The sequence below is a fragment of the Balaenoptera musculus genome, chromosome 14, assembly GCF_009873245.2.
Source record: "Balaenoptera musculus isolate JJ_BM4_2016_0621 chromosome 14, mBalMus1.pri.v3, whole genome shotgun sequence".
Taxonomy (NCBI): Eukaryota; Metazoa; Chordata; class Mammalia; order Artiodactyla; family Balaenopteridae; genus Balaenoptera; species Balaenoptera musculus.
The window spans coordinates 783212-810047 of record NC_045798.1 but is presented as its reverse complement, the minus strand read 5'-3'; the positions used below and the strand labels follow the sequence as shown (position 1 = coordinate 810047).

The 26836-nt window shown below is 55.8% G+C and overlaps 1 protein-coding gene across 1 annotated transcript in view; it reads right to left on the bottom strand.

Annotated features, from left to right (window-relative positions):
- The window catches only part of GALNT9 (polypeptide N-acetylgalactosaminyltransferase 9), a 94490-nt gene extending 67961 nt beyond the window's left edge, over positions 1–26529 (bottom strand). The window contains exons 1-2 of the mRNA XM_036823794.1: positions 25904–26529; positions 1932–2112 (exon numbers count right to left, since the gene is read on the bottom strand). Of these exons, the coding sequence (XP_036679689.1) occupies positions 1932–2112; positions 25904–26144 (422 nt within the window). The 5' untranslated portion in view covers positions 26145–26529. The remainder of the gene's footprint in view (positions 1–1931; positions 2113–25903) is intronic.
- Between the last annotated feature and the right edge of the window lie 307 nt (positions 26530–26836).

Here is a 26836-nt window from a genome sequence, read left to right as displayed (position 1 = left end):
CCTTGAGCGATAACAAGCTGCACCACGTGTGTAACAGCTTTGCTGAGCCTTGTGAGTCCTTTTAGTGAGTTATTGAACTCGAGGTTGGCCTTGGGGGTCCTCCGAACCGCACCAGGGCTGCCCAGGCACTCAGAGCTAAACTCCAGCAGCTGTGCAGACCCTGCTGGTGGGCAACTTAGTTCATCCTCCAAAAGTCAGGACACAAGGGGGGCTTTCAGAAATGGACTCACACTCAAACACATGCACACGCACACGCGTGCACACACACTCCCACACACCCTCAGAGCACCTGACTCATTCAGGTCCGTGTCCGTGACTGCCGTCACATCTCGGCACCACCTGCGTTATTATTTACTTTGTATGTTTCTCCAAATTGGCCTTTTAAAATTCAAAACGGCACATTTATTTCATCGCTGCAAATGGAAAGCAGCCCTACTTATGCTAAATCAATGGTAACCATGAAGATAAATGCGATGAAGATAAAATAGCACCGTCACGAGCAGCGCGTGGTCAAGGCAGGGGAAGCCGCCTGCTCCGGGCTCTCCGGCTATAACGCGACAGAGCGGGGTTTCTCAGGAATGGAGTCACAGAGGGCCTAACCTCCCACTATGCAGCTCAGGCCCGCCAGTTCCCACCGCGCATCCCGGCTGCGGCTAGAACACGGAACCTGGGCAGACGCGCTGGTCCCCGCGCCCCAGGCCCCAGCACTCCCTGGGGCGGCCACGCGCTCACTGCCAGCCCTGCCCCAGCGCCCTAGAAACTCGTTTCTGGGCATCTCACCTCACTCCTCGCACAGCAAGCCCTCAAGCTTGGAGGAACAGGGAGTCTGTGAGAACCGCTCCCTGGTCCTCCCTGGGCTGGGGTAGCCCCGAGGCCGGCTCCGTAGCCCCCTGTGTCCCCAGTGGAGCTGATCCGCTGCCGACCACCTGTACCCGCACGATGAGGCACCGTCTCATGCTCCGGGCCCTTCCCTGTCAGCCTTCCCACCCCCTCCCAGGGCTTCTGGGACCACTTCCCAAACCAGAGTCCTATCTCAGAAGCCACAACTGGAAGAGGGGCAAACCAAGACAAGAGCTAAAGTAGACACTCCCCCGCACCCGCCATCCACCTTTCCTTGAAGGCTTCTCCACGGACTCAGGAGTCAGAGCGGCAACTCTGACCACACGGCTGCCCAGCCCAGCCCAGCCCAGAGCTGCAGCCCCTGCCAGGAAGAAGGTGCTGCTGGAAAGTGCTTTCAAGGTTGCCAGCGGCAGGCTGAGTTCCTGTGGCCAGGGCCACAGAAAGGAGCCTGGCTTCATGTCCAGGGTGCAGGCGCCCTGCTTGGCTGAAGTTATTAAAGCAATGAGGTCCACTCAACATGGAGTTTTGTTCCAGTCTCGCCTCTGCTTTACTACAGGGTGCAATGATCTGAGACCAGGGGTCCTGAGTGACCAGAAGGCAAGGCACAACCATCGAGGGGTCTGACTCTTCGGACTAATCAACTGCTGTGGCTTTGGGAGTGGTGGGGACAGGGGTTACAGGCAAGTGACCGAAATGGAACACGGCGATGCTAATTTCAAGCAGAACCTCCACCCACCATCGCGGCTCCTGCACCAAAAGCGGGAGGACAAACGCATTTGGCAGAGACTATGCTTCAAGCTGTGTCACTTGTCACTCGTGTCATTTGTATAAGTGGCGGCACCTGGAGCATCGGCGATGGCGCGGCCCAGCTTCCTGGGCAGCGCCGTCCCTGAGCAGCCTCAGTCCTGTACTGGCACCTGCAGAGGATGCCCATGGCCGAGAGCAGAGAAACCGGAGAACAGAAGACGGATGCGGAGGGCCCCCCACCCTCCGCTCTGCCTGTCCAGCAGATCCTGTGACATCTGGGTGCCAGGAGCCCAGGCCTGCGGGGGGCTGCCTAGAGGTGTCTGTGGGAGGGGCCGCGTACTCACTTTTTGGGCCTGTAGTCAGGGATGGTCCTGTCCAGGGAGATGCGGTCGCTGAGCTGCGCGTTGTACCCGTATTCCTCGAACTTGCCCTCTGTCTCCTGGCTGTTGTCACGCAGTGTGGCCGCCATGCCGCCCTGGCCCAGGCCGCCCGGCCCCTCCACCAGACCGATGGGCTTGGCGAGCCCTGGCGGAAAGGAGAAAAGAGGGGGTCAGGCACGTCCCAGGACCTACCGTGTCCTTCCCCCACCCTTCTCCCAGCCTCGCCCTAAAAGGCCCTTTGTTTCAGGTGCAAACTCAGCAAATTCCTTACATACTGCAGGATTCCAACTCTAGGACATTGCAGGAAAGGCAAAGCTATGGAGACAGTAAAAAGATCAGTGGTTGCCAGGGTTTGTGGGGAGGGATGAGTAGGCAGAGCACAGAGGATTTTTAGGGTAGTGAAACTGCTCTGTATCATTCTGTAATGGTGGATACATGTCCATATACATTTGTCCAAACCCAGAGCAAGTACGGCACCAAGAGTGAACCCTCATGTAAATTGTGGACTTTCAGTGATTATGATGCGTCAGTGCAGGTTCATTAATTGTAACAAATGTACCACATTAATGCAAGGTGTTAATAACAGGAGAAGCTGGGCGGGGGGCGAGGCCACGTGGGAACTCTCTGTACTCGCCACTCGATGTTTCTATAAACCCAAAACTGTTCTAAGAAGCAAACGCTATTTTTTTAAATATTTATTTATTTATTTTGGCTGCCCCGGGTCCTCATTGCCACGGGGTCTTTAGCTGTGGCATGCGAACTCTTAGTTGCGGCATGCATGAGGGATCCAGTTCCCTGACCAGGGATTGAACCCGGGCCCCCTACATTGGGAGCAAGGAGTCTTAGCCACTGGACCACCAGGGAAGTCCCATGGTTTTTTTTTTAAGTATAAAATAAAAATAAATTAACTTTAAAAATGCAAAGCAGCTGCCCCACTTGCTCACCAATCCTTGATATTGTTGGTCTTTATAATTTAAACTAATTGTACATCCACACAGTGGAATGCTACTTTGGGATAAAAACAAAGGAACTACCAAATATGCAACAATCTGGATGAGTCTCAAAGCATTAGGTTGAGCAAGAAGCCTCCAAAGACACTGAGGAAAACGTATGTGCGACTCTATTTACAAAATTGGAAGAACAGAGGAAGCTACTCTATGGTGACAGCAGCGAGAGCAGGGACCGCCAGGGGGGAAGGTGACATTGGCTGCAAAGGAGCCCTCCTGGGATGACCAGGGTGTGTATGCATGTGTGGGTGCCTGAGAAGGCCAGGCCAGGCCAAGGGAGTGTTTTCTGGAATGTTCTATTTGGTCAGTTGTGCCAGGAGAGGAGACATCATCCCCCTGATGCCAGGGACCAGAACAGTGCCAATCAAGCAAGGACAACACCGCTTGCTCTCTCTGGGATGGATGATTCTGGGGCATCTTGGCTTTGGGAGTGAGGTCCAGGGAGCAGAAGTTTAAGCCAGAAAGAGTTGGGATGAATTCCCATCCCGGAGGTGCATTTATTAGCTTCCACAGAGAAGTCTCTGGTCCTAGCTCAGGCCACTAGAAGTATAAACTCGGGGAAATATCTAACATTGATGTCACACGCTGCCCCACACTGGGTACCAGGATCTTCTTTTGTGACACCCACTCCCTCCTTAGCTTTTTAAATTAGTTAAACAAGGAGGCCACTTGGCTGAGGGGGTCTAATGCATGGCCTCTATGCAAGCAAACCCAAACCTAAGCCTGTGAATGCCTCAAGGTTACGAAATGGAAACCCAACCACACACAGCCAATCACACACGGCGAATCACAGCCAATCACACACAGCCAATCACAGGCGCCCACACACAGCCAATCACACAGAGCTAACCACACACAGCCAATCTCAGCCAATCACAGCCAACCACAGACAACCACACACAGCCAATCTCAGCCAATCACAGCCAACCACAGACAACCACACACAGCCAATCTCAGCCAACCACTCACCGCTGGGCTTTAAGCCATACCAGTTAACGATCACTTTTGCTTTGCTTCAGCGTTTACTCTATACTTTCTCCAGCTGCTATGGGTGGGGCGCTCCTAACCACTTCCAGTTCTAGGTTGCCCCATTCCAATCAATTTTTGTCCAAATATAATCCTTTTTGTTTGTTTTTTGGCTGGCAGCGCGCATGCGGGATCCCAATCAGGGACCAAACCCACGCCCCCTGCAGTGGAAGCCTGGAGCCCTAACCTCTGGACCACCAGGGAATTCCCATGTCCAATATAATCTTAAGATTTGTAACATGCGTCAGTTTGTCTTTTAGCGGTTCCCAGCGAGGGCAGGGGTGGGGAGCCGACCTCCAGCCTCCACACAGCCAGGGGCTCCTCTGATCACCAGAGCCAAGGCTGCAAGCCCCAGGGACCCCCCCAGTTCCCAGACCAGGGATCGAACCCGCGCCCCTGCATTGGGAGCGCAGAGTCTTAATCACTGGACCCCCAGGGAAGTCCCGGGAATACTCCAGAGGGCAGGGGGTGCCCAGGGTGGGACCGCCTGCAGCAGGCCAGGCCCTGGCAGTGTGGCTGAGGCCATCACACCCGCTTACAAAAGTAAAATGTGCACATGTTGAAAAATTCAAACCATCCAGAAAGCTATAAAATGAAGAGCTAACGTTTCCTGCGCTCTCTCCCTCTCTCCAAAAGAAACGATTTTTTCTGGTTTTAGGCCTTCTCATTTTGTCCACTGTGGACACGCAGAGTAATTTTATGGGTCTAGTTCTTGCTTTGTCAGCCAGAGACTATTTCCCTTGACTTTCTGGCATGAAAGATGAGGATTTAGTCCATTTCCCCTACCGCCTACATCCCGCTCCTGCCTCCCTTGATTTTTCTTAGCTGTTATTATTTTTAGTTGTTCTGGTGGTTACTTTTGTGACCTTAAAAGGAACACTTAAGGCTCTATTTCTGGAAGTATCAACTTTAGCTGCTGTCTATGGACTCCTTACCAGGTTACAGGAGAAATTCACATACTCCTGGGGTTGCTGTTCAATGGGTATGAAGTTTCGGTTATATATATTTGTTTCAGGGATACACACACACACACACACACACACACACACACACACACATCTCTGAATAAACTTGGAGGTCTGCTGTACAACACTGTGCCTAGCTAACAATACTGTATTGTGCACTTAAAACTGTGTTAAGAGGGCAGATCTCATGCTCAGTGTTCTTACCACAATAAAAATAAATAAATACATAAAATGTTGAATTGCGAAAGAAAAAGAAAAGACATTAACATACTTCCTTTGCGTCTCCCGCTTAGCTGTGCCATCCCTTTTATGGTGTCAAAGATCATTTGTAACATCTACATTTTGCTCTGTAACTGCGATTGGGCTTTCCACAGATTTGTCCATGGGTTGATTCCAAAACGAGAGAGGAGTCCACATTTGCCACACTGTGATTATGTAAATGTTATTCACTGTGGAGACAAGCAATGAGGGACCATGCGGACCGAAGTGGAATTCTATCACTAACTGAACCCGTGCACTTAGTGAAGAATTTCCAAATGTCAAGGCAGTATTGATTACTTTTGTGATACTCTGTTGATTTCCCCAAAGTATGCATATTTTGGTTTGCTTTAGGTTTGCATCTTGACTTTCTGTACAGCTTTTTAAGATGAATGTATGAGAATGATAACAGTAACATTCAGCTAGCATGTGTCCTTTAGATACCAGCACGTTTATTCCCCACAACACCCCTGTGAGGTAGGGCTATAATTCACCCCATTTTGCAGATGAGTTAACTGAGGCACAGAGAGGTCCAGTGACCTGCTCAAGGTCACATAGCTTGCAAGCACCAGAACCTGCATCTGTACGCAGGCAATGTGGCATCAAAGGAAGGCGCTTCACTGTCGTGTGCTGCTGACTCCCAGGAGCTTCCGAATCACCTGCCTTGTGAGACAGGGTCCAGTTTCCTCTTGCAGACACTCCTCACGGCAGAGCTGGGACTAGAGTGAGGTGCCTGGGGTGCAAGATTCAAGGAGACGCCCGCCTTCAGGGTCCCCGTCTCTCAAAGTCCTCCACGACTTTGCTCCTTGAATCAGCCATTTGCCAGGTGCCACGTCCGCAAATGACCACAAAAGCACCGCTGCGGACGTGCTGGTGGGACCAGCTGGACACTGGCCATCGTTGGAACCAAAGCCCCAGGAGCCTTGTCCGTGTTCTTCATTGCTGATGTCCCAGCAGCCATAGAGCCCGGAGGGACGTGAGCTGGGAGAGTGGATGGAGAATGAATGACTGAGCCCAATGGACAGAGAGGGTGGGCAGGGAACCAGCACGCCAACCCCAAGGGGCTGCACCCCTGAGACCCTCTCCTGCTGGGCCCTGGAGGCGGGGGCTCCGCGGAGGAACAGCTGCCCTTAGATGGCGGTTCTCAAACGTGGGCAGCGAGCCCTGGAGGACACAGACTGCAGGGGCCCACCCGGAGCATCTGATTCCGCAGGTCCGGGGTGGGCCGGAGAACTGGCATCTCTGAGAAGCCCCCAGGGCATGCTGGTGCTGCCGGCTGGGGACCCCACTCGGAGGACCTCTGCCGTGGAACAGGCGCTCACCGCCTTTCACCCCGGAACAGGTACAAGACGCACTGCAGACGGGAACACGGTGCACACCCTGCCTTTGGGCTCCAGTGGGGCTGGCGGCAAGGGGAGGATCCTGGGTCGGCACCCTCTGGGCCTCACCCTGGGCCCTCTTGGCCCTGCGGTGATGGCCGACCCAGGGGAGGCTGCAGCGGCTCTCAGAGGCTGGCCGCCTGGAGCACCCCTGCGGGGAGGCGAGGGGTCAGAGGTGCCCGCCGCGGGTCTCTGATAGTCCCCTTCGTAGTCTCCGGAGCAGTAAAGATCTGTAACCGCTCCCCTGATTGAGAACCCACGGATCTCATCTCACTTTTAAGGAAAGTCGCGCACATCGGTGCTTCCCCGCAGGGTTCCCGGAGCACTCATCCCCCCTCTTTTCTCGTATCCCAGCGTTGACTCACATCTTTTCTCCCAAAGAATTCCTTCTAAAGAGGCGGGATTGATTGATCCCCCCGGGAAATGAGGGCAAACGGAGAGAGAAGAAAATTGTCAAGATTAAAGATGGCTCGGGCGTTACTGCAGGGTCTGAGGCCCACTGAACCGATGGCCAGGTAGGGCCTGCCGAGGCCTGCTGGAGCCACGCCTGCGCTGGGCTTTTGTCCTCACATCTCTCAGCTCCTGACTTCACCAAGCAGCCCGCAGGGGATGGGGTGGGGCTGGGGCCGGGGTGGGACCGTGGGGTGGGACTGAAGGGGTGGGGCCTGAGGCGGGGGTGGGGCCGGGGTGGGACCTGGGGCGGGGCGGGGCGGGGGTGGTGCTGGGGGGTGGCGGTGGGTGTGTGGGGAGGCAGCAAAGTGCCCTCATTCCTGCCCTGCCTCTGGGGGCTCCTGCTCCAATTAGCCAGCCTCAGTGCGAGGGCCCCTGAAAAAGCAAGAAACCAGGTTCTCCGGACGGTTCTGGGTTGAACTGTGGCCCCCAGAGATACGCCCAAGTCCTGACGCTTGGGACCCGTGGGTGCAAACTTATTTGGATATAGGCCTTTGCAGATGTAGTCAGTTACAATGAGGGCACCCTGAATTGTGGTGGGTTCTAACCCAATGACTTGAGACCCTTAAAAGAAGGAATTTTGGACACAGACACACACAGAGGAGATGGCCATGAGACCACAGAGGCGGAGTTGGGAGTGATGTGGCCACGAGCGCAGGACACCCGGGGCCACCAGGAGCTGGAAGAGGCAGGAAGGATCCTCCCCTGGAGCCTCCAGAGGGAGCGTGGCCCTGCACACACCTTGGCTGCAGATTTCTGGCCTCCAGAACCGTGAGGGAACGAATGTCTCCTGTTTCAGCCATCCGCTTGCGGTGCTCTGTTAGGGTGGCCCCAGGAAACAAACACACGGACCCACCACTCACACCGCCCGCTGGGACGTGACCTGCAGCCCGTGGGTCCTGAGAACTGCACGTGCCGAGGTGGAGCACCCCTCACATCCGACGGACGCTCGGGCCGTCGTCAGGCCGACCCGCGCGGACGTGGGTGCAGATTCCAGAGGCACCCGGCCTCCTTCGCAGGAGCAGGGGGTTGTTTTTCCTGTTTGAAGCTCTCCACCTCCTCCTCCAGTGGAGGGTGCCGCAAACTTGTCATTTCATCCTTGAATAGACGTGATTTTGAGAACAATGGGAAATTTGCATTCATTAGCTCGGAAACTTCTGTTGGACAGCTTTTCCGACAAAAGAAACAAAAGCCAGCATCCTCAACGCAGTTCTGGGACTGGAGGTCAGAGCTGACGTTTGCTGCACAGGCCCGCCCGTGCCAGGCACTGCCCACACCTGCTTCCTTTACTCCCCACGGGCCCTTCTATGCCAGGTGCCTTCATCCCCCCACTTCACAGAGGAGACCACCGTGGCTCGCCATGGCCACAGAGCCAGGAGGTGGCGAGCCCAGCCTCTTAGCCATGTGCTGTAAACGTCAAAGCATCTCAGGGAAGCTTCTTAGAGGGGACTCATTAAAGGTCACCAGCTTTTCACTTTGACATCAAGGACATTTTAATTACAGTTACTTGTCACTGTTACTACCATCTCATGAAAGGAAGGTCCTGCACTACACCCTGGGCAGGAAGGATGCGCCCTCATGATAGTATTTTAGTGAAATACATCTGACTTTCATTTCGCCCAGGCAGGTGGAGGGCGCTGGGGTGAGCATCAGGCCCCCGCTGCAGATGAGCCACAGAAGGCTCTCCCAGCACCTGTTGGCCCACGGTGCTCCTGGTTGCACACTTCCCCTCCAGGCAGGTAAGGGGCTCCCTCTGGGGGGAGGGGGGGAATGCCGGTCAAGGTTAGAGGCAGGGATGGTGCTGGGAACACGCACAGCCAGCACGGCACGAGGACCGACCAGGTGACAGTGGATAACAGGTGCAACCATGTCACAGCATCCAAACTGAATAAAAGCCCTGGTCAGGAGATCTGCGGAGCCCCTCTGCACACCCACAGGGGCCTCACATCTCTCTCACAAGCTGAGCTGCCAACTGGCATTCAGGAAGCTTCTCCAGCTCAGTGGGAATCCCAGGATGACCCAGGCTTCCCCGGCGCCCGCTGGCTCCCCGCTTCTGCATTGCCCTTGGGGAGGGGCCGGGGGGGGCACCAAGGGGCAATTCTGCATCCTGCTTTTGCTGCCACTTAAAGTTATTGTCAGTGTCTCCTACACTGTTATATGTGACTCGATAATAATTATAATTAATAATCACCTTTTAAACCACCACGATATTTAAACATTTACTCAACAGTTCCTATGTGCTTATACATTTACTTATTTATTTTTAAAATTTTATTTATTTATTTATTTATGGCTGTGTTGGGTCTTCGTTTCTGCGCGAGGGCTTTCTCTAGTTGCGGCGAGCGGGGGCCACTCTTCATCGCGGTGCGCGGGCCTCTCACTGTCGCGGACTCTCTTGTTGCGGAGCACAGGCTCCAGACGCGCAGGCTCAGTAGTTGTGGCTCACGGGCCTAGCTGCTCCGCGGCATGCGGGATCTTCCCAGACCAGGGCTCGAACCCGTGTCCCCTGCATTGGCAGGCAGATTCTCAACCACTGCGCCACCAGGGAAGCCCTATTTATTTATTTTATGCATTTAGGTTTGTTTCCTTATTTCAGATATTGAACTACTGGGTCAAGGATAAAATATTTTTGTGGATCTTGGTGCCAAATTACTTTCCAGAAAGTTTAGATTTGTTTCATATTGTTGCCAGCAATATATGTTCTTACTTTTCTAATTAGAAAGTGCATTTCTTCTGACTGAAAAGATCATAAATACTTATTGCAGAAAATTCTGAAACCACACACACACACACATGCCCACAGGACTACCCAGGGTCTCACTCCACAGGGAAAACCAATATCAGTATTTCAGTGCTCTATATTATTTTTATAAGATTGTATGTAATAGTTTCAACTAAGTTTAATAAATACACATGATGTATATACAAGTCTGCATTCTGCTCTTATCACTACATCCTAAGCATTTTCTTATGTCACAAAACGTCTGCGTAAGCATAACTTTTTATGACTGCAAACATAAAATCTCATCTTGTGGCTGTACCATTTATTCCTTCACCCATTCATCAAAAATATACGAAGCATCTCAAATGCCAAGAGCCGTGCCAGGTGCTGTGCGTAGGTACCCGGGGGAACAGGCACAATGCCTGCCCTCAAGGGGCTGACTGTCCGGGCAGGAGACAGTCACACAAACAGGCAATCGTGGGCCAGTGTGCTGAGGTCAGCCACGCTCATGGGAAGACACAGGGCAGCTGACCCCGCAGCTTGGGGTTGGGGGTTCAGATACGGCCTCCTGGAGCCTCCAGGGAGCTTTCTGAGCCTGCAGGAAATGGGCCCACAGAAGGGGCAGGAAGACTCACCATCGGGTGGAGGGGGCTTGGAGGGGCCTGTGCTGAGTCTGATGGTCTGGCGGTGGTGTCCAGGTGGGAGAGGATGAGGGCTCCCTGCGGGCAAGACGGCCTGTGGACACGGATGACCCAGTACCTTCCCTCCCTCTCTCTCCCCGCGACCTCAGCAGGCCCTCTCTGGTTCTTTCAGGAACCGGCCCTCTCCATGGCTGTCACCCATGTGGCCTGCCTTCTCCACCACAGGGTTCCAATGAGACACTTCATCCCCTGGACACTGGCCAACGGTGGGCATGTGCCCCAGGAAGATTAATAACCAGGAGACACAGCCCCCTCCTCTGATATCTTGAGCACCACGAATAAGAGCTTTGAGGGCCATCTTTGTCTACACAAAGGGAGGCTGCCCGTTCAGGTGCACTCCAGCCCAGCCCAGGTAAACAGGAGCTGAGCTGGCCAAGGCAGAACAGGGCCTGAGGCCCCAGCACAGAGGCCTGGTGGGTGGGTGGCTCTCCCAGGGGCCCAGATAGCTGGGAGCCCAGGCGGAGGGGGCAGAGGTGGGTCCCGCGCTGTAGGAAGCAAGTCGTCAAGGTCGGGTGGAAAGCAAGGCTCCGAGGGGCAGGCACAACTCAAGGCCCTTTCCAAATCCAAAGTCCCAGCATGCCCCTACGGATGGAGTGCCCATCGGGGTGCCCACTGCTTCCAGAACATTCTCTGCTCTGGTGCTCTTGCCCAGAGCCCGAGGGGACACCTCTGGTGAAACGCATTTGGCTTCAGAGGCAACAATTTGACTTTCCAGAGGTAAAGTGTCTTCCGTTTGAGAGCCTGGGTGAACCGTCTCAAATTCATCATCTCTGCGGTAACTGGCAGGGATTGTGCACTTACGTGAAAGGCCGCCGATCGCCCACAGCAATTCTACTTTTATGGAATAATCATTTGAAGTTCCTTTCCCACGACCTGAGGGAGCACACTTTTCTAATTACAAGAGATAATTTGGAAGACGCAGTGGCGAGGAGATGGCTCTATCCGAGCGCAGGCGGGAGGCCCTATTCACGCGGGGGGCAGGGGATGGACTCTGGGTTGCAAGGCAGGACAGCAGGAAGGTGCGACTGCGGGGGCGACTCAGGAGCTGAGGGGAGGAGTCTGGAGCCCGTTTCCCAGACGCTTTCTCTTGTTGTGCCCTAAGAAAAGTGACAATGGCGTTGCATGATAAATACGGACTGTCGTTCGGCATGTGTCATAGGGCAATAGGGAGGGGTGGGGACTGGGGTGAGTGGGTGCACGCGTCCCACCTGCAGGGACCACTGCTCCGGATCTAACAGGTCCAAAGACACCAGATCTTCTAGACTTTCGAGAGAAAGCAGCAGTACAGATTCATCTTTCTAAATATCAGCAACTCATTCATAGTTTGGAAAAAAATCGCATGAAGTTAACTAACAAATAGGGTCTCTATCTGTTAGTTAGCCAGGATGGCTGTGGTGGGCTAAGTAATGGCTCCCAGAGGTACCAGGTTCTAATCCCCAGAACCTGTGGACACGTTGCCTTAAATGGTAAACGGGACTTTGCAGGTGGGATTAAGTTAAGACCCCTGAGATGGGGAGAGATGGGTTACCCAGGAGGGCCCTAAACACCGTCACAAGTGTCTCTGAATGGAGAGCGTTGGGGGAGATTCGACAGAGACAGGGAGCCATGTGATGTGGGGGCTCTGCAGGCAGCGAAGGCAGGAAGGATCCTCCCCTGCAGCCTTCAGAGAGCGTGGCTCTGCCCACACCCCGACTGTAGCCCAGGGAAACCCATTCTGGGCTCCTGACCTCCAGAACTGTGAGAGAACAAATCTGCGTGGTGTTAAGTCCCCAGCACGTGAATTGTCACAGCAGCTCCAGGAAATGAACACGACAGACGAAGCTGCTGTAACAGCAGGGGAAGCTAAAGTCCTGGGTGGTTCCTCCCTCGCTCCTCTGCCCTGGGGCCCTGACGTCCCCAGGATGCGGCAGGGGACCAGGCAGAGCGCTTGCTGGAGACCTGCCCACCAAGGTAGGGAGGTCCCCAGAGCTGGGGTCTTGGGATGGTCTGCTCTCACCAGCCCTTGCCAGTAGCCCTGGGCTGAGCAGCTGAAGCCCTTTCATCTGCCGTCAGCACACGTGAGCCGTGGTGCCCCAGGGATGGCGGGAGCACAGATTGTCAGACCCGGAGGTTCGGGGGGTTGGGGGGCCGAAGGCATCTGCTGAGGCGCCACATGAGCTGGCGGAGGCAGGGCCAGGCCTGGAGTCCAGGTGCTCTGGAGATGAGCCCTGGCCCGGGGATTCTGCAGCTGCCGGGCACCTCAGAACCTCAGGGCAGCCGGCTAGAGAGCAGGTGCCTGGGTTCTGAGGTGCCCGGCAGCTGGACACGCCTCGGGACCCTCGGGCGCTGACCCTCAGCCAATGCAGACGGTCCGGACCCTGCAGAGGAGCAGCCAACAGGAGGAACCAGCGGGGCTGGAGAGGGGATGAAGTCCCAGAGGTGCGCTGTGGGGTCGTGGTGTTTTCCCCACGTGGTGCTCTTGGAAATCAGCCCAAGCAGGTTTCACGTGGAAGCCTGACTCCGGCTTTTTGGAAGGATCTGGCATGCTGGCCGCATGGGCCTGCTTCTCCACAGGGCAGCGATGGGCTGCAGCCGAGAGCTCCACCGCTGACCCAGGCAGGGCCTCTGCTCTCTCGCCCTCCCTGCAGGTTTTGCCCGGTGCCCTGGAGGTCGAGAGGTTGTGCCCCTGGTTTAGATGGATGGAGAGGGGTGGTGGGTTGAATGGTGGCCCCAAAGGCATTGTCCAGCAGGAACCTGTGAACGTGGCCTTATTTGGAAAAAGGGTCTTTGCAGATGTAACTAAGGTAAGGACTTGGGATGAGATCATCTGGATGAGGGTGGGTCTTAAATGCGACGACCTGCATCCTTACAATTTAGAGAGACACTTACAGAAGGAGAAGCCACATGATGAGGGAGAGAGAGATTGGAATGAAGTGTCTACAAGCCAAGGACTGCCGAGGATTGCCGGGGGCACGAGAAGCTGGGGAGAGGCCTGGAACAGATGCCCTCAGAGCCTCCAGGAGGGATCAGCCTGCCAACACTTTCATTTCACACTTCCGGCCTCCAGGGCTGTGAGAGAAGAAATTCCTGTTGTTTAAAGCTACCCCGTTTGTGGTCATTTGTTATAGCAGCCCCAGGAAGCTCATAGGAGAGGGAAGGACGAGGAGGAGGGGGAGGGGGAGAGGGAGGGGTGGGTAGGAGGAGGAAAAGGGCCAGCTGCAGACCCTGTGGTTGCTTGGCCAGCATCTATTCTCTCCATCCTTTTTATTAGTAGAACCTCAATTTGTTTTGGAGAGAAATGCATTCAGCTATAAGGCTCGCCTCCCTGGGCTGACCTTGCAGCTAGGAGTGGCATGTGACCAAGATCTGGTCAATAAAATTTAAATGGAATTTGCTGGGTGGAATTTCTGGGAAACGTGTCTAAAAGGGGCAGAGACTCAGCTGGTATATGTGGGGTTTGTTTTTGGTTTTTGCCTTTTATCTACAGCCCTTCCCCCTTTCTCCTACCTGGAACTAGGACTCGATGTCTGGGGCTGGAGCAGCCATCGTGTGACCATGAGGTGGAATGCCACACAAGAGGAAGGGGGGAGCTGCAGTTCAAATGGGGTTGGGCTCTTGAGGACATCTACCAGCCTCAGGATTTCATGTTCCACAAGAAAAACAAAGCACAGTGCAGTTAGGTCATGTCAGTTGGGGTTTTGTCGGGACTCTGAATTCTTCACCCAGAGAAGCAAGGGGGTTCGAGTTAGGAATAAGAGGACACTGCAACAAGAAAGGCCAAGCCGCCTTCCCCAGCCAGTGGCCTCCCACCCAAGGAGGACTTGGCTGCCCATCCTGAGCCGAGAGCCTTCCAGGGACGTGGATGGAGCCGCCAGCTCCCGAGGACCACCCCCCCGAACATCCTGTCCCCCAGAAGAGTCATTTCGCACTTGGCCAACCCACTCCTTCCAGCACAGAAACCTGGGCTATGTGGGCGGCTGCGATTTTTCAACTTGGAAGGAAGCGTGGCTTTCAAGCTTCCAGCTTCTCTTTGAGTCACTGATTTCCATCTGTCATAGCGACTTAAGCCAATATTCTGAGAGAGGAAACAGCCCAAATGGAGAGGCTGCCGGTCACAAGATAATCTGAGAGGAAGAGGTAGAATGAAGACACCTTCGGGAACCGGGTTGGACAGGCCCGTGAGGTACGGCCTCGGTCTCGGGACACCCCTGGGGACACACGGCCGCCGGCAGCCCAGAGAAGGGGACTCCGTCAGCAGGGTCCCCATAGGGACAAGCCAGGCCAGTCGGACTGACCCGCCACCCTAAAGCCACTAAGATTTAAAAAAAAGTAACAAAATCAATTGTGAAAAAGCACTAAGTATCTGACGAGATGGGAAGAAATTACTGGGCTGAATGGGAAGGACAGCGGGAATCTGGGAGATGAGTCCAGGACTTGCTTTCTCCCCGGAGGGTGTTCTGAACTCTGTGGACTTGGGGGCGCCGGGGGAGGAAGTCAGAGGGCCAGATGGACCCCCGTGTGGGGCATTCAGCCTCCGTGCGGCCTGGGGAACGGCAGGCCTTGAACGGGGTGGGAGGGGCTCCACTGAAGAGCGCCCCCCCGCCCCCAGCCCCGAGCCTGGAGGAGCAGATACAGACCCTGCCCGTCCAGGCCTCCAACGAGGCCGCAACTCCATGTTTCCTGACGATGACCAGCACGCAGCAAACACACCAGGACACTCGAGAGAACAGAGACAGGCTTCAGACGGGCACTGCCGGGTGGTGGGTCCTCACGCTGCCCTCGGATCAAAGAGGCCATGAGTCTCCTCTCCTAACATCACCCAGCAAGCAGGACTCCACAGCGCGCAGTGGAGAAACCCCCCGTCACCTGCCCGTCACCTGCCGGGCCCCAGGTAGTGCCCTCCCAGTGCCTGTGACCTTGGGGTTGGGGGGATGAGGGGTGGCAGCGGTGGCCCCGGCTTCCCTCTTTTCTCCCCCTATGAGAATTTAGGCTGATTTAACGTGCCTGATTATTAATTTTGATGATTACAAAGCGGAGATTAAAGCAAGAGCCCCTGGTTCGCCTTCGAAGATAACATCCCTCCCAGCTTCAGTTTTAGCCACTCTCTCCAAACACAACGGCTAATTTCATTACAGACAGGTCTTTTAAGATTCCCTGGGGACCCAAACCAATAACATATTGTCAATAGTGGGAAGAAGGACTGCCCTTCTGAAACTATGAAGTCATGAATATTTTGCAGGACATGGCAATACCTGTAAAATATATTCTCACTGAGACTAATATAGTATTTGATAAATCTTCATACATAATACTCATGTTCAACTAATATGAATATTTATGGCGCCAAAGCCTGGGAGATAAGGGATGACTGGAAATATCTGGCGAAATGCGTTTCCTCGCTCTTTCACTTTGCAAAGCACATGGGCCGTGGAATGTCCCTCGGCCAGCTCTTGTGCCAACCTGCCCCAGATTTGGGCCTGATCACTGCTGGGGAGTGGGTACGGGGGACATTTGGGCATCCTGTCCCTTCAGTGGTGACCTGGCTCTGAGCAAAGCTGCCCAAGGATGTCAGGGTGGCTGGGGCCTGACCTTCCCCATGCCCACCGCATTGGGCTCTGGTCCCGACAGCAGAATCTCCCGGGAAATGCTTGTCCCGTGGGCCAGTCCCGCTCTGGGGGTCACAGGCAGGAGGAGACCTCAGAGCCCACACTCAGGTCCCCAGGGAGCCGAGAGTCTGGGCAGCCCAGAGAGTGAGGCTGGCTCTGTCCCCCTAGCCCCACTGGGTGGGTACAGAGGGCCCGGCGCCACCCTGGGCCTAGCTGCTGACATCCCGGGGCAGGGGCTGCCTGCCTTGCTCAGGCCAGAGCCCCAGGACCTTGTGCATAGTAGGTGCTTATGAATGAATGAATGAAGGCACATATGCATGAATGAATGAAGGCACATATGCATGAATGAATGGGCCACTGCAGGGCGCCCACCAAAGGAAACGGAACTGGAGCCAGGGGTGTTGCCCCCAAGCTCCGTCTGGAGAGAGTGTCCTTCCAGACAAAGAATGATGGACAAGCCTAAGAGCTCACACTGACCCTGAAGATGCAGAGCGCCCCCTGGCATGGTAACCCCAGCTCAGTCAGCTTGGGCTTCGTAACGAGTACCCCTGACAGGGGGCCTAACGGCAGACATCTCTTTCTCACGGTTCTGGAGGCTGGAAGTCCAGATCAAGGCAGCAATTTGGTTCCTGATGAGAACCCTCTCCCTGCCTTGCAGATGGCGGCCTCCCTGCTATGTCCTCAGTGGTTCTTCCTCGGTGTGTGCACGCAGAGAGAATGAGATCCCCGACCTCCTCTTCTTATGAGGCCACTAATCCCATCATGGGGGCCACGCTTATGACCTCACCTCCCCCTAACCACATCCCAGAGGCCCCACCTCTTAACACCAGCCCACTGGGATTAGGGCTCCAACATAGGAATTTGGGGGACACAGACATTTAGTCCATTCATTCCACCACTGGCCCCCCAAATTCATGTCCTTCTCTCATGCAAAATACACTCACTCCTTCCCAACAACCCCAAAAGCTTTAATCTGCTCTAGCATCAAGTAGGAAGTCTCAAGTCAAGGGCTTCTCTAAATGTGTATCAGCCACTCACGTCCCCTCAAATCTGAGCCACCTGGACAGCTGTGGTGCTGGGCTCTCCAGCACCCAGAGCCAGGCCGGGGCAGAGTCCGATGTCTCATTTTGCTCCTGGTCCAACCCCTCCCCCGCCCACCCTAAAGAAAGCTGGAATGTGTTTGAGTTGAGGGCTGTAGCCAAGCCACCAAAATTCAAACCCCACCTTCACCCACGTCCTAACTTCAGGCGAAACGCTCAGCCTTTGTGTGCCTCCATCTGGGTGAAGGGGGCAGTGCCCCCATCCCAGGGCGGCTGTGGGGCATGTGACACTCAGGATGACGGGTGCTTGCGTTATTTGTCCTTCTGGCAACACACAGTCGAATGTCTCCTGACACAGGGGCTGTTCGCATTTCCCTGCCGTTTGGGTTTCTCTCACCCACGTTTAGCATCCCAGCCACTCCCACCAAGACAGGAGAGTCATGGGCCCACTGTCAAGTGCCTTCGAGAAGACCCGGGGGCAGAGTGGCGCAGGTGCAGCCAGGTGTGGGCAGGTACCTGCGACCACAGTTAGGGTGCTCGGGCGGAGGAGGGAACGGAGGGCTGGGCGAGGCTGCAATGGGAAGAGCGGTTCCTGCTGGGGGATGGTCTGCAGGCTCCAATCTGCAGAACCGCTGCTCCTGGCCCAGCGTCCGGCTGCGTGAGCAGGGCTGGCTGTTGAGTCAGGACAGATCACACCCGCACTGCCTGTCCCCGGACCCACCCTCAGAACCGCCCTCGACCGCTCCAAGTTCATTGAACACAGCTCTGTGGCTTCCTGGCTCCTCGCTAGAGCTGGGATGAAGTGAGACCAGGAAGAGGGTTGGGGACCTGTGGTACCCGCCCGCCCGAAGGTAATCCCCAGAGGCCCCTCCAGCCACAGGGCCCCAGGTCGGGGGCAGAGTCCTGGGCCGGGAAGAGCTGCCTTTCCGGAGGGAGGTGGGGTGCAGCGTGAAGGTACCTGCTCTAAGTGGCCCTGACTGAGGACCAGCAGGTCCCTGCTTCTTGGGTCCTTCTGACCCCGAAGGCCACCAGGTCAGGGACAGAGAGGCCAGCCCTTCCAGCAGCGGAGGGACCTTGGAAGCGAGGAGATGAAGGCCTAGAGCTTGGCAGTGTGACCTCCACAGGTCTCAGAACCACGTGAATTTTCTCTGGATAGCGCTCTGGACACACTCACTCCCAGCTGCCAGGAATCTGCTCTGACATCTGCAGCCAGGAGGGAGCACGTGCCTCACAGCCCTGTTCGCAGGGGCAGCAAGGGCTTCCTGCAGCCCCGGGCAGTGCCTAGCGCTCTTTGACTGTGCCACAAGGCGGGGCCGCCCTTACACCAGGGCCACGCCGGATACGAGGCTGTCCTCCTCACACCCGCGCCAGGCCAGCTGTTCACCTCCACAAGCGTGCGCGGGGCCCCCGCCTTCCTGGCCCTCTGTCCTCCTCCAGCCATTCCAGATGCCTGTCCCCCTTTCTCACTGCTTGGCTTTGCACCCTCTGTGGGGTCTCCTCCCATATTCACTCATCCAGCATCCATCCACCTCCCCACCCACCCCCGTGTCCACTCAAACATCCTTCCTTCCTCCCTCCCTCCCCCACCATAAGTCCATCCACCCATTCAGTGAACAAATATTTACTGAGAAGCTGTTATGTGTCAGGCAGCATGCTAGCATCTGTCCAAATTCTGCCTCATTTCAGTTCTTTTCCTTCCATTGTCTTTGCTCACATTTCTGACGACCTATTATGTGTCAGGCACTTTCACACGCATCATCTTGTCTAATCGCCTCAAAATCCTTTCCTGGAAGGATGATCACCCTCCCCATTTCACAGATGGGAAAACCGTGGCTCAGCGAGGGGAACTGACCTGCCAGGGTCACCCAGTTGGGGTTTGGGTCATCTATCCAACTCCAGTGTGCAGCTCCAAACTCCTCTCCTTCCAGGAAGCCCTCCTGACCTTCAACACAGCCCATCAACACAGGGCTCTTTCTTGTCACTCACACTCATTGCCTTAGAGAACAGAGAATACCAGGCAGTTGCCTCCCCGCTACCTGGCTGTAAACCCTCAGAGGAAGGCACCCAGGCTCTGAGCTTTGGGCACCCCCCCCCCCGCCCCGTGCTCTGCACAACAGCCAGCGTTGGTTCTGTGAATAAAGTGTGAACTGGATGAAACCACCTCCCTGATCCCCCCTCCCCAACTTCCCGTGGATGCCTGGGCCCCATGCGTTTTTCTGCAGGGGTGGGGCTGCACCAGAAAGGGAACCACAGGGCTGGCGGAGTCGGTGTGGGGAAGATCAGGGGACTGAGGACAAGCGGAAAAGAGAGCTGGAGCTCTCAGCCAAGTCAGCTGAGCAAGAACCACGTGCCAGGCATCGCCCAAGAGCTCACATGCTTCCCTCACTTACTTCTCACAGTGATACCGAGAGATCATTAGTATTTCATCCCATTTCACAGGTGAAGAAACTGAGAGCAAGGCTGTGAAGGAAGCTGCCCAAGGCTGCAGGGAGCAGGGCTGCTTCCCCAGGCCGTCTGGCTATGCAGCCACATTTTAGCTGCAAAGCTCTGCCCCACCAAGGAAGATAAGCTTTTTTCCTTCCCTGCGTCCACTGCTAAGAGCTCAGGCACGTGGAATATTAACACATTTTCCACAGTCTGCTCACATAGTGCGAAAATAGTCCCTTGCATAACCCAGGCACTTTCTGTTACTTTCTTTCTCTGAAATAAAATCGAGGCTTGCGGGGTTTCAGGTGCGGGCTGCACCCAGAGCTGGCTTGACTGGACTATTCTGTTAAAAGTACAAGCAGTCCTTTTGGCTCTAGCCGGAGGCATAAGCCCTCACCACCGAGCTGACCAGGCTGATGTCTTCCCAGTCCATCCCCAGGGAGGCGGTCCAGGGCAGGGACCCTGGCGCCAGCGTGCCGGGGTCCAAATCCCACCACTACCGTCCCCCCTGGGACGTCAGCCCCGAGAGGCAGGAACCCGTGCCTCAGTCACTCCTGACTCGGCATCAGGAACACGTGAGGAGTGAACAACACACGGATAAGAGATGTTCCATCATTCCAGAGAGGGAGAGCTTCCGCCTGCAGGGGAGTTTCCAAGGACCCATCTCTCCAGCCTTGCCCCTCCCTCCTTTGACACCTGGCTAACCTCCCTTCAAGGGTACCTGTGCTTTCTGAGAGCAGAACAGAGAAGTTGACCAAACTGTTCCAAGACCTGGATCCCATCTGGGAATGTCCTCAGTGGGACATCGGATATGGAAATGGATAGAGACTTTTTTTTTGTCGAGTTTCCAGCCAACGAAGGATAAGCTGTCCTTTCAGAATATAGTGCCGAAACTTTGAAATATGCAGATTGCTGAGCTGAATTGTAAATGCAATCACTTAGCCCCAGCACACTCCCGAGGCGGGGATCACCGCCTGCATGAATTATCCCTAGAATCGAGGCCCCACTGGATCTGCAGACAGAAGTCTGCGGATAGAGCCAGCCCGGGTGAGGTCCGCTCCTCCCAAGGGAATTGCGTGAGGGGTGTTTATCTCAGGGTGAAGCATCCCTGCCTCCCGTCCCCTGAAAATGCCAAGGCCCAGGTCTGCACAGCGCTAACCTCTGTGACCAGAAGTGGCCTCGGTTGTTCTGACTCACCAGTGGTCAGTTGGGGTCAGAGCCAGACCAGCAGGCAGAGGAGCGCAGGCAAAGAAGAGGGAAAAAAGCAAAACCAACACGCTCTTAATCTCAGGGTGAGTGAAATGTAATCGCAGGCAGCCCCAGTGGAGGAGAAGGGAAAAGGTGATTCTTGTCAAACACCCCGCCGGCCGAGGCTGTGTGAGGCCTGGGCTCTAGTTGGGAGCACCGACTATTTTCTCACTTTCTGTAGTAAATCAACAACAGTGGGGGAGGTGTGAGACGGATGCAGGGGGATAAGGCCACTCAATTAATGACCTGACGGGGAGGAAACGGCCAACCAATTAAATGCTGCCATTTTGAAGCAAGACCTGCCAGGACCCGTGATTGAATCCCCAACAAACTGCAGCCACTCTTTCAGCCACGGTGGCTGTGACTGTTGGGATCGGCAATGCAGGACAGTTTAACTCATAAAGCAGATTCAAGGAGGATGGAGATGGATGAACTCAAGCTGGAAAGGCCCCAGAACCAGCGGGGAGCTACTTCTGGAATTAAAACTCACAATGAATAGGGAAAGCTTTCGGATGAAATGCACATGCCCTACAGGTGGAATATGGTCTTCATAATGGAGCTGCTCATGCACAGAAGGGGCTCGGAAACCCCTCTTGAGAAGCCGGCTCTCAGGGGTGGGCGGGCTGGGACAGGCGTGCCACGGAGGCAAGGGGTGGTCCAGTGGGGCGGCCAGCCCCTCTCTGGCCTCAAGAACCTTCCATGCGCTTCTCAGACTCCCACCCAGCCCCTTCTCCACGCTCTCCTGCAGGCTCCACCCAAGTGTGTCACTCATCCTTTTGTCACGTAAACGGTACTGATGAGGCAATCTCCCGGTGCCAGAGTTTGAGGCACCCGCTGTCCTCATGTGGCTTGTGCTCTTGTGTGACGTGTGAATCCCGTCGCAGGTGGGGAAACCTTGGACGCCTCCCCAAATTCAGCTTCTCAGCTGTGACATCTGCCTACTTCCAAAGCAGGCACCACAGCACGGGGAAGACGGCTGCACGAGGAGATACTTGTTCCCTCTGTGGCCCGAGGGTCCAAGGTAAACGCATTCTCTCCACCCTTCTGCTTCTCACCTTCCCCCCGGGGGCCTCCTGGTCCTGGCTCCTATAGGCTTCGATTATTAAAACTCGTGGTGTTCAGACCCTTGGTAGGATTTCAGCTTCCCGATCTGAAACCTGGGCCCCCCTGTAGCAGAGGCAGCCTCGGGGACACACACCCCTTAGCAACATGACAGCCCAGCTCCCCACTCTTCCCAGCCCTTCCTTCACGCCCGCACCCCCCGTACCATCCCATCCGCTGCTCTGCTGCAGACCCGGGCTTCCCAGAGTGTGGGGTCGGAACCCTGGCAGGACCGGCACGCGGGACAGGATTGTTGGCAGAAAATGAACACGGTGTTAAACAGCATTGACTCGCGCCATGCGACTTATCCCCTTTTAAAGTCTGTCTCAATCTCCCGATTTCTTCAAGGAGAAAGTCTTGGTTTCATGCCAATATATCCCCCATACTTGAGACTCTCCCTTTTAACAAAGAGAGGGCAGGTTTCTGGCTCAGAGCCTCCAGTGACAGCTGCATGCCTCACGCTGGAATTGAAGAGTGTGCTTTTGTTTTCATTGCATTCATTCACACAGTCCCCTCCTGCTTATGGGTACAGCGGTTATTTGCAATTGTCTTTCAAAATAAATTTATTCTAAACAAAAACAATCAATTGTTTAGAGAAAGATCCACTCACTCGCTCATCCAACAGATATTTATAGAGCACTAACTATATGCAAGGTACCTCCCTAGACCCTTGGCATTTAGAGTTGTGAATAAAACAGACAAAAATTCCCACCCTCAGATGAATAGCAGAACAGGTGTTGTGCACAAATATGGTAAAACAGCACCAGTCTTATGTGAATGTCTCTAGTTTGAGAGAGAGCAGGGGCAGCAAGTACCTCTTCCCAATGGAGGGGAAGTGGCATTGGCAGGGCTGGTGGGAGAGGGCCTGCACCTGAGATGTCCAAGGCCATTGCCTGATAGACCACAATCGGACCTTCTGTTATTTTAACTTGAACTTTTGATAAGTGCAGAAATGTAGATCATTCTGAAGCAAGTATGCTTTTAGCAGCTGCCACCACTAACTTTCTAAACAACCTGGGGCAAGTCTTGCTGTCTCATTGGCCCTCAGCTTTTCCATCTGTACAATGGGCCCATGGCTTTGACTTCTGACTGTAATGGCTTTGACCTCTGACTGTAAAGCACTTGGGCTGGGGTGGGTCTGGTTAGAGGGAATTAACGCACATGTGTCTGAATTTTAAAAACCAACCAACCAACCCAAATGGAAACCCTCCCATCCCATCCCCAGCTTGAATTCAGCCTCTGCTCCTAAGGGGTCATAAGAAGGCAGAGGGGCTTGAGCATACGATCAACTAAATGGGACTCTCTTTCCCTTCTCACTGAGCTTAGAGGTTCTCCAATCCCACTTTCAAAAGACTCACTGTGCCAGTTGCAGGCAACGGAACCAGGGATGCTGTATTTTATGTGCAATTTAAGATATTCAGAAGGATGATTTTTGTCTATAAACATTTTTTCTTGCCTTGAGCACTGAATTTAGAAGGAAACTCTCGTGTACATACAGGATGTGACTACACTGCATTTCCTTAAAGAATATTTTCCCCCGGGTCCTGTGAATTTGAATCTACACACACCACTTAATAAGTCTTTGCTGAGGTCAACAAGACATCTCGAGTAAAGGTCACTGGACCAGCTAAAGAAAGGGTGTGGGGAGAGTTGGGGAGAATACCCGGCCTCTGGGCCCTGCTCCCGGGGACAGCCTTTCCTTCCCACCAGCTCCTTCAAGCCAGGAGAGGTATTTCTAGAAAGCAGTCAAGGCAAAGGAAATATAAGCAATAAATCAATTTTGTTTGGGTTTCTCCCTCTCCTTTCTAAACTCAGCTGAATTAGTATCGAGTAGAAGCTCCAGGAATCCATTTCATATTTCTTGGATCTAAAACACAACAGACACTAGTGCAAAGGGCAGCGGCTCGCCTCTTCCAGGAAGCATTCTCTTTGCTGTTCTTCAACATCCTTTAACACAGGAATCGGTGCCAGTTTGAAGGCGTGAGCACTGCTTTCACACAGCTTCTTGTGAACAAAGGTCAACCCCACCCCTGCACTGTCCTATCCTTAGGGACCGACCTGGGATGAGGGTCAGACTGGGGCTCTCTTGTCATTTCCAGGAACAAATACTGAAGGACCCCTGGGTAAGATGCTATGCTAGGCACATGGCCTAAGAGAGGGATGCAAGATGGACTCATCAAAGAGAGTGGAGCTGGGGGGAGGGGACAGAGAGGTAGAACAGTTGGAGGAAGGGGTGGGTAAAGAAAGGAGAAAGGGGTGGGAGGAGGAGCCGGAAGAGGAAAGCCGGGGGGTGGGGGGAGAGGAAGGAGGGAGAAGCCAGGAGACGGGAGAGGGAGAGGCTGGGGTGGGCCTGGGGATAACCCTCCACTTTCCCAAAACCCTTCATCATCTCCCATCAGTGTCGGGAAAGTCGGTCGAAGGTCTTGGCTTTTTCTGCCTCCAAGAATCCTGGTCCCTTCTCACCCTGAAGGGTGGGGAGAACGGCTCTCGGTGCTGAGCTGGCCGTCATGATGTGACACAACCCGACGCGCTGCCAGTGTTTTTATATAACCCTCTGTTTTCCCCATAAAACAGACCATAACACCCTGGCAAATACACTTCAATAAAGCTGTGTGCTATTACTGGGGCGCGCCGCCTTCCCGGAGATGAATCACTGCTGGAATGGTCAAGTGGCAGTTGAACCAAACTTTTCTCCCCTCGTGGCTTCAGCTGAGCAGGAGAGATCAGAAAAGCCACGGAGCCCACCAAAAGTACCTCCAGAGAAAAACCAGGAGTTCGGGGGTGGTGAGAAGGTGCTTGGGAAGTCAGAGGACGCTCCGCCTTCCCTGAGCAGGTGGGCAAGGCTGCGGACACCTCCTGCGCCCGGGCGTCACCAAGCCTCAGGTTCAGAGCCGCTGCTCCGAGGCCGGCTGGGCCTCCAGAAGAAAATCCTGAGATGACCCTCACATCGGGTGGCGACATGCAGAGCAGGCCCTGCCTGTGCAAGCTGGCTCCCAGCTCCTGCCGGAGCCTGTTACTGACGCTGCCTGAGGGGCGTTGCTGGGTCTGCTGATGCAGAAACCAGAATAGCACAGGACAGAGGGGAGCCCACGAATGAGGTAAGCGCAAACTTTCCTCCTTCCTCCTTGTGCCTCGGCACCGAGTGAACCGAAGGAGCAGCCGGCGCTCCGCTGCGTCCCCAAGTGGAAAAGCACTCCTCCCCCCACCCCCTCACCCCCGGCTGCACGTTGGCCCTGACCCTCCTTGACTCCCACTCTGACTCTCAGGGTGACCCACACCGGCTTGGGATGAAACAAGGGGCCCACCTCCAGGAGCTGGGCTTCCTGTAGAAGCTTCCAAGGACTCCAGGGTCCATCTAGGTAATTAACACCTGCCAAGCCCCTGCTAGAGGCCCTGGAGTCTCTTCATCCACGAGTCACAGGCTCACGGCCTCAGACGCGGCCCACGACTCTGTGGAGTGAGCCCCAAGCATCCCCAGGACAGGGGGCTGATCGGGCCCAGGGGCCGGGGGTACCTTCCTCCACCGACATTTAAAGGACACCCCTGACGGGCAGTGTCACCACCCCACCTCTCTGCACTTCTTCCCCGAGGGAGGGGAGCGGGTCCGGGCTAAGCCCCGATGCGCCACATCTCCCAGAGCATCTCAGCTCTTGTCCTGGGCACGCCTGCTCTTAACGCAGGTCCTACAACCCCTAGAAGTTCTCTCACATCCCCTCGGGGAACAAGGCGGTTTCCCTCATGTGTGCTGGGGGGGGGGGGCGGCGGTACTCAAGGGTCCACTGGGCGAGTGAATGCGCGAGTGGCCATGCAGGCCAGTGCCCTCTGTTACACGGAGCCTTCATTGCTATCGGCCTCCTACCTAATTCCCTCCCAAGTAACAGGAGTTCGATCCCAGCCCTGGTTGGCCATCGGGCCCCTGGGGTCCTCGGAGGTTCTAGCGCTCGGGCACAGTGCAGTGTCCCAAGCACGGGGACACTTCCCCCCTGCCCAGCCCCTTTGTCCCGAGCGGGGCGCTGGCTCGGCTCACCGTTCAGCTGGGTGTAGACCACCTCCTCCAGGTGGTCGAGGCGTTGCAGGATGGCTTCGCGCTCCGCCAGCGCGCCCACCTTGGCGTGCCGGCTACGCACCCGGCGGTCGGCGCCGCGCACGATCTGCACCAGCCCCTCTGAGCGGTCCTGCAGGCGGCAGTACACCGAGAAGAGGATGATGCCGACGAACACCAGGATGTTGACCGTCAGCAAAGTTTTGATCTTCCTGGCCACCGCCATGAACGCGGCTGGAAGCTGGGGGCTGCCTCACCCGCGGGGCATCCCCGTGGGCCCGGCGGCCACAGGAGCCTCCGTCTGGCCCGCTGCTTCGGGGACCATGAGCCAGCCCAGCGTGCCGCGGGCGGGGGGCTGCGGACCGGCTGCGCGCTCTGCCGCCCGTCCCCGGGAGCTGTCCCTTCAGCACCACCCGCGCCCGCTCAGCACGCCCCTCCGCCTCCCGGGCTCCCCGCGCGCAGGGGCTGCCCGGGGCCGCGGATGCGGGGGGCACCCGGCATCCTCCGCAGAGGGGCGCGTCCCAGTCTCGGGGGCGGCGGGGCGGGCCTCGGGGCCCGGAGAAACGACGGAGGCGCGGGCCGGCAGGCGCTCGGCTGGCGTGCAGCTCCTGCCCGCCCCGCCGCCACGGCGCCGGTGCGGAGTGACGCGGCCGCCCAGCTCATCAGCATGCAAGCGGGGCCCGCACCCTCCCCCGCAGGCCCGCCCTCCCGGGACGCCCCCTCCGGGACCACCCTCCCCTCCCCTCCCCTGCGGGGCGCAAGGTCCGGCGCGCGCTCCTGGCGCCAGAGCAGGGTGGGGCGGGGCCTCGCGCTCAGGGGACCCCGACCAAGGGCATCCGGGCGGGGGCGGGGGGGCGGAGCGCGCGCGCAGTCTCTCTCCACGCCCCCTCCCCAGACTTGACCGGCCGAGGCGGGGTC